The sequence below is a fragment of the Corylus avellana genome, chromosome ca6 (genome assembly GCF_901000735.1).
Source record: "Corylus avellana chromosome ca6, CavTom2PMs-1.0".
Lineage (NCBI taxonomy): Eukaryota > Viridiplantae > Streptophyta > Magnoliopsida > Fagales > Betulaceae > Corylus > Corylus avellana.
Genome location: NC_081546.1, coordinates 29,957,572 through 29,965,952, shown reverse-complemented (window position 1 = coordinate 29,965,952; position 8,381 = coordinate 29,957,572). Strand labels below are relative to the sequence as shown.

At 31.8% G+C, this 8,381-nt stretch overlaps 1 protein-coding gene across 1 annotated transcript; it reads right to left on the bottom strand.

Annotated features, from left to right (window-relative positions):
* Window positions 1-1,579: 1,579 nt before the first annotated feature.
* LOC132184739 (patatin-like protein 2) lies at window positions 1,580-3,194 on the bottom strand. The gene is made up of 5 exons (XM_059598477.1): window positions 3,057-3,194; window positions 2,583-2,954; window positions 2,284-2,445; window positions 1,876-2,178; window positions 1,580-1,759 (listed from the first exon to the last, which is right to left on the bottom strand). Exons 1-5 carry the CDS (start codon window positions 3,192-3,194, stop codon window positions 1,580-1,582), a joined length of 1,155 nt encoding a protein of 384 aa, XP_059454460.1.
* Window positions 3,195-8,381: the final 5,187 nt, after the last annotated feature.

Genomic DNA, 8,381 nt, shown 5'->3' with positions numbered 1-8,381 from the left:
GGAATGCAACCCTAGGCCTGACAAGAAAATTACTAAATTAGTCTTTATTCGCGCCAATTTGAGGTTAATTAAATATTTTGGTATGCCATTTATTTTTGATGTCCTTATTCGGGCTACGTCATTGATGTAGGACCATATTTTACCTATATTTTTGGTAAAAACGAAAATAAGGAAAATATCAAACATAATATTGGCGCGGCGCTGCTTGACCAAAATTTTATCCGTTCTCAAACAATGGAAATACAAAAAGAAAGATTGTCACGATTCTCACTGATTATCAATTTTATATTATGATTTATTTTTATTTTATTAGGATTTTATTCCTTTCCTTAATAGGGTTATATTTGGTTTAATTAATTGTCTTTCCTATTAGGATTATGTTTACTTTTCCTTACTAGGATTATATTTACTTTCCTATTAGGATTAGATTTACTTTCTCTACTAGAAGTAGATTTACTTTCTCTACAAGTATTTCTCTTCTATAAATAGGCTTGCTTATTATGTAAAACTCGACTCATTGAATTATTATCAAATCAGAGAATTTTCTCTCAAATACTCTACTACGGAGTTTTATATTTCTTTTAGCCTGCGGGCTTGTTTTTATCTTTTTTGGTAGAAGGCGGTTTTATCTAGAAAACGGTTTTATGTTTTTGGGTAGAAGACGTCGAGACAAAGACGCTTCTTCTTGCAGAATTAAAAACGTTGCTCTTTGATTAGTTACCTTAGTCTTCCGCTACGTCAGTCATGATGTGCTTCAATGCTAGATGACTTTAGAAAAAGTGTTAGTTGCATTTGTACTATCACTTCAAATTACTAGTTAAGTTATAATTAGAACTCTTTATAATTGCTTATAAAGTCTAGTTAGACCTAATAAGAAACCGATATGAGATTTAATTAGCACCTAAGAGTAGGGGTGAAATTAGAATTTTGGGGAAATTTTTTTTTTTTTTAAAAGCACCTTAAGGTGTTTTCAGCTACCCATGAGTGCCTTGTAATCTACACTCTATTTTTTTTTTTTTTTTAAGGAATCTTTCATATTCATTCATTGAAAAAATATAAAGAACATAAAGTCCTTACATCAGAGACTATAAAGCTCCACGTTGACTACGCATCTTTTCAATGTAAAATTGAGAAGGCCTCCTAATTAAATTTTATAAGAGATGAAATATGGTGAAGAAAATTGTATGATGCTGGCCTCGTCGTTCAATCTAAAAGTTGAAACATGCGGAAGAAAATTGTACAATGCCTTTTATTCGGTAATCCTTGGGTTTTACATAAAACCCCTTACAAGTTGTAAAAGTAATTCGGAAAAATGTCCCTAATCTTTTACTTTATTTGAAAGGAAAGATATATATCTTAATTTTCACCCAAGGGATTACATTATATGAAAAGAAATGCCATATATATATTGAGCTACAGCCCATTGGAACTTGCAGCAGACTTATTAGCATGGCGAAGCCGCTTCTCTTTAGAGAGTAGCCCCGCAAACCTGCAACAAATTAATAATTAGGTTAATTTTGATCATTAATTAATTATACCATAATTAATTAATTAAGTTGATAGTAGAAATTAATAAACCCTACCTTGTGAGAGCCTCTTTATTTGTCTCATTATCACCATAATTGACGTCCAGGCCAGTGTCCAAATTGACCTTAGAAACTCGTTTCTTAAGCAATTCATCACCAACTTCAACAAGATTGTCCAAATTCTTCATTGTGGCTATATCTACGGAGGATACTTCCCCACTTAAATTGTCATCCTGCATCCATCGGTCGAGATCGATCGTTATAAAGAATAAAGAAAAAAAAATCAAACGGTCGATCAAAAGCTTTAATTTAATCAATCTCAAAAGATGGGCATGGATGGTATATATACCTGAATTCGGAGGTAACTTCTCTCACATTGAAGAGCTCGGAAAACATCAGAAAGGTGGAAATCCACCATATCCGCACTTGCTTGAGAAAACACGTCAACTATTGGGGTTCCACCATTACTAGTTAACCAATTTAAGAGACCCCACTTGGCTGCCTCATGCGCGTTGTATTTTTCTTCAGTTTTGGCAGACCCTGTTCCGATTGAAATTACCAGAAATCGTTCATAATCCATCGGTTTTATAGGATGAAAGTGAGGGCTTTTTCTGGTCACCTCCTTTGTTACTTCGCCAATGGCAACTAAAGCCTACGTAAGTCGTACAAATTAAAGTTAAAAACTTGTTTGGGTGCGTTTATATATATATATATATATATATGAAATTAATTATTAATTTGATTTATTTACACTGACTGGATTATTTGCAGCGATGCCCCCGTCTATAAGGTGAAACTCTCTCACATTCCCTGCTGGATCTTTGGTTTCAAAGTAATGAGCTGGAAGATAAGTGGGTGCTGCTGATGTGGCAATGCACACGTCTGAAAGCAACGCATTTAAGCTTGGGTTTTTCTTCACCTACATGCACAGAAACACCAATATATATATATATTCGACGTTCAGCTCCATATATAATTATGAATTTATGATTAGAATTATATATAGTTGATCGACATCGTTTTACGTCATCTAAGTTTGGGAGAAGAAGTTTGAACCTCGAAACTGGAGAAGATGGTTGGCTGGAGTCGCTTGATGTCAAACGTTGGGATAACAACATTTGTCAATGTCTGGTTCAATCTTGTGCTTCCCAGTCTTTCTTTCACAAGGCGATGTAGATATTTCCCATCGTATTTTGGTCCGTAGACAGCTTTGATAATCTTCGTAGCATATTTATACAACAGAAAACTGTATTGTGGAAATATTTTAGGACTGTGATTTAGGTAAAAGTCTTTAATATCCTTGGCAGCATACAGAGGTCTATTCTTCTCATTGGGGCTTGTTAGCATGGCCGTCACAAGACCACCCGTGCTTGTTCCTGCAATCACGTCAAAATAATCCGCGATTCTTGCATCTTCACCATCCAGCTTCTGCATCCATCATATATATCGATCCCCAAAAATAGTAAATAATTAAGCTCTACTACTACTTGAATAATTAAATTTTACTTAATTTATATTAATTGATTGTACCTGGAGCTCAGACTCGAGGAAACAAAGGATAGTTCCTGGGATAAGCCATCTGATTCCACCTCCATCAATACTGAGAATGGTGACCAGGTTTCCATAACTTGGAGGCTGGAGGGGTGCATGTGTTAAAGTTGCTGCCATGAGGGACTACTGAGGGTGTGTGTGAGAGCTAGAGAGATGGAGAACTTTAACTTAATGATCTGGATGCCTCTGTGATAAAACCTTGGGGGAATTTATAGAGTCATCTTTCTACCTCACTTTCCAAGTTCCTGCAGCCTTCTCATATGGATCACGCTCCAATCAAAAAAAGATGCTTCAAAGTTAATTGACCAACTTTTACTATAACTAAGGAACCATGCGTATTCATTTTGATTGGGACGTATGAATTAATTAATCCCAACGTGCAACACACTTGCAATAAATCAGGTATTTACGAAATGTCTTCTCTATCGACTATTAAGTCTATTTTCAACTTATAATTTATCATCAATAAATTTCAACATGTTGAACACGACAAACATGATTTGCATATTAAGGCTAAATGTCATGTTTTAAATTTTTGTATCTTCACTTACCTAGGCGCGGATTTAGCTATTGATTTTGGGAATCCTTGGGCAGTTGGTCGGCCAATGTCATTTTCTTTGTTTTTTGGCTTATGCCACATGCAACCGGTACCCAAGTTTAAATTTTATTTTTAACTTAAAAATTTATAAAATTGGGTTTACTGATAAAATAATTTATTATAACCTACATAAATAACTTTAGGTACCTCCAACCGTGTTTGTTTAAGCTCACAAAGAGTACTTTCTCTTCCAGTAGAGATATTCTACATGCACTTTAAAATAAAACTATTACTAAAATTTGCTACTGACGGTAGGAGTACTTCGTAAACTTTTTTTATTATTATTTTTCTTTCCTTTAAAGTAGGAAAAAATAATAAAAATAATATTTTAAAAAAAAAATAAAGAGTTGAATAGCTCCTCTTTATTTGGATGGAGATGGTCTTAGCTAGAGAAATTGTTTGAACCTATGTCTAGCTAATTTTTGCTATACTATAGATCCTCTTTGTTTATAGACTAATTTTTTATTCTTCCCATCATAGATGCTCTTATGACCAATTAGATTAATTCTATTATAATTATGCCTTCACGTGAATAAAGTATCAAACACCTTCAATTTGTATTTAATTAAACCATGCACATGAAATCAGATGTGGCATTTGGACCACAGTACTTATTATTTATTATATATTGTCTATATGTTTTATTTCTTAAATATTAAAGTAAAAAATGAAGATGAAAAACATAGAGTTTTTTATTATTGGTCAAATTTGATAATTGAGTGTGAAATTAATTGCAAAGACCACAATAAATTATTGGTTAACTTAAACACAAAGTCATTAGTAACTAGTACCCTGAGTAATTTTAAAAGTTCTTCTTATGTCACTCTTGTATCTAGTGGCGGAGCCACATAAGAGCCCGTGGGGGCTGTGGCCATCACAACCTTTTCATTTTTATTTTTATTTTAATAATTAAGGTTTGAAAATAGCCTCCTGCCACATTTTATGTCATTGAAAACACTTTTAAAAGACCATTGGCTTAAAAGTCTTTTTTTTTTTTTTTTTTTATCACTCTAAAGTTTTTTATTGAATTATTGGTAGCAAACTTCTTTTCTCTAGGATGTAAATAAGGCAAACTCATATATTATTTTGGTTGCATCACCTATCAAGCACTATTTGCCACTTAGATAATATTATAGGATTCATATAAAATTAGGTTGTAGAAAATTTTGAAATATATGTTTAAAAAAAAAAAAAGTTGGATAGTGTTCATAATCAAAGCAAAAAAGTAAACACTTCCGATGTATATAATTTATTTCATGATTACTTGTGTGTGTGTGTGTTTTTTAACTCTATGATTGTTTATTTGTTGTTTATCAATGGTTGTGTGTGTGTTTCTACCCTATGATTGTTTATTTGTTGTTTATCAATGGTTGTTTCTTATATAATTTTAATTTAAAAATTTAGGTTCTTAAATTACAATTTCAAAATTAAATGTGTACATGTGTGTGTTTCTACTCTATGATTGTTTATTTGTTGTTTATCAATAGTTGTTTCTTATCACTACAAAAATTATGATCATTAGCGGCGACCCACAGTCGTCGCTAATGAGCAAAAAGTTGCCGCTATTTACAAATACCGACGACATGCGACTGCTATTTGGTGGTTGGTAGGAAGCCGACGATAATGCCAAATACCGGCGACTTTCAAGGTGGCCGCTAATGACAACTCATTAGCGGCCACTCTAGGTTGCCGCTAATATTTTTTTTTTTGCCGAAAAAAAAAAAGGTTCAAAATGGTTCAATGGTCGCCGCTATTGGTATATCATTAGCGGCAACCACCGAGTCGCCGCTAATTGTATGTCATTAGCGGCGACTCAATGTCGCCACTAATGATATAAGAAAATTAAAAATTAAAAAAAATTAAAAAAAAAAAAAGACCGTCAATAGCGGCCACATGGATTAGCGGCAACTCTAAGTTGCCGCTATTCCTCTATCATTAGCGGAAACTCTAAGTTGCCGCTATTTCTCCATCATTACCGGTGACCTAGAGTTGCCGCTATTCTTCTGTCATTAGCAGCCATATAGAGCCGCTGCTATTTATCTCATTAGCAGCAATTTAGAGGTTGCCGCTAATGATATGTAATTGTAATTTAAAAATTTAGGTTCTTAAATCACAATGTCAAAATTAAAAACTATTTATCCAAAATAAAAGAAGTTAACATTTCAAAAAGTAATAAACCATCGGATTTTAATGACAAAACTTCAAATCTTAAAGGATTGTTAAATAATGTCATTCTAAAACTCTAGTGGTAAAAACCTAACGGTTGCAGATAAAAAATATTTAATTTTTTATTTTAAATTGCATTTATTATATTTTTAAATTGGCCCCCTACAATAGTATATTTCTAACTCCGCCATTGCAGTTGTATCACTCTAAAAATGAGATGGCTTTTAAAATAACCATTTGATCAAAATTCAATAATGATCAATTGTAAGTTCAATAGTAATTTTAAGAGCCACATCATTCTTTGAGAGACACAAGAAAAACTTGTAGCATTACTCCTAGCAACTACCTCGCTCACATCTCTTCCCCCAAGGCAACCATCCCTAGCCTTATCAATTTCATGTTAAAAAAGAAAAAAGCTGAATTAAGTATTGATCTTTTAGATCTTTATATAACATTTTGCAAAACCAAATGATAATTCAATCTAAATGTGTGGTTGTATAATTTTGTGATAGTAGGAAAATGATAAAGGCACAACTTAAACCCAACTTTAACCCTACTTTTCTCTTAAGTGTAAAAAAATAAAAATAAAAAATTGCATGTGGATGAGAGAGAGAGCCTTAAACTAGAGAGAGAAAGAGAAATTTAGTCTAGAAGTTTGGCCAAAGTTGAGTTTAAGTTGTGGCTGTATCACACCTCGTGATAGTATACCATGGAATTTAAGAATAATAGTCACAATGGAAGACTATTATTGACTGACATAATACCACTGAGTCACACTTACACTTGGAGATTATCCTGAGTTACAGTTGAAGTTTAGCTATAGTTAAAGACTTATCATCTAGTTAGAGTAGAAATCTATTTGTTTCTAACATGATTCTCCTATAAATATGAGTATATTATATTGTAAACAAAATTTAGAGAATAGAGTTTAATACAACCTTAGGGCTTTATCCTAGGTCATAGACCAAAATTTTGTTGGGTGTTTATTCCTTGTCTTTCGTTTAATTTCGTTTAATTAATTCTAAGTATTTTCTTTGTGCCGTGTAACCTAGAGAAGCTGGGCCTCTCTTTGGCTAAACTCAACGTATATATAAATGTAACGCCAAGTAAGCTTCAAATTAACACGGAAAGCATGCATGATAAACGTGAAAATAGAATAATCTCAATCTATTCTATAAAAAAATGCTCGATTAACGGGTTAATATATAACACATCGATCGTTCTCGTCCTTAAGTTACTGACAATATATATATATATTTTGACAATGATTGTCAAAATATATATAGATAAGTCAGAGACGGAACTGGGGGTACTGGCAGGGGCATGGTCCCCCAAATTATAAGAGAAAAAAAAAAATTGTAAGGCAAAAAAAAATTATTTTTGGTCCTTCTCAAATTTTTTTTTGCCCTAGGTCCCCCAAATTTAAAGCTGGTTCGTCCATGAGATAAGTATTTCATGAAAATATATATATATAATTCGGTAAAACGTGGAGTAAACTGATCATCTATTTAGTTTTAATATTAATTAACGACAGAAATTTCCCTCAAACTAGTTTGGAAAAAATTTTCTTCAACCTCATCTAATAAGTGCCAAGTGTTATCTTTCATATATTTTTTTAATATTTTAACAATAATTTATTATCAATCCACTAATCTAGGAATCTAAACATTAATTTCTTAAAAATTTTAAAATGTTGAATGACATTTGTCACTTATTGGAATATGTTGAAAAAAATTTCCTCCAAAATTGTATGCATGAGGTGAAGATATAATAATATTCATGCAATTAAAAATATATATATACACGTTGTTTCTGTTTGGTTTTCGCTTTCAGGGAAATATTTTTTTTCAATATTCGTTCTTATCTAAAAGGTTTTTCTCGGGCGTGGAGTACTGTTTGGCAGCAACCTATGAGAATCTTATTCCCTTTCCCCTTTCCCCGCTTTGAATAAAAAAATAAAATAAAAATAAATAAAGCTATGAGAATCTTATATAATAGAGGTAATTTCATTTAAAATTTTTGAATTTTCATGTGATTTGATAAGTTCCTGAATTTCAAAACCTCTCATTTTGAATCCCTAAACTTTTAATTGCAATCAATTTATCTCTTCTGTCAATTTTTGCCGTTAAAACTTTTAAAAAGATAAAATTACACTTCAATTTTCTTTTATTAAAAAAAATGGAATAAAAAAAAATTAAAAAAAAGGGTCACAAGGTGGCCCAACCGTGGGTCACCTTTTGATTTTTTTTTTTTTAATAATATACTTTTAATTTTTAATTTGAAATTAAGGATAAATTTGAAATTTTATAAAAAAAGTCAGAAGTATAAACGTCATTATCTTACTTTTAATATTTAAAATCTGGCGGAGTGGTTCAAATTGACTATAATTGAAAATTCATGAATTTAAAGTGAGAGGTTTTTAAGTTTTGAAAGCTTATCAAATTGCGTGATAATTAATTTAAGGATATAAAGTGAAGTTACATTTATATAATATAATATGAATAGATTCAAGTTTTGTTGAACTTGTAAATTGGCCTCCA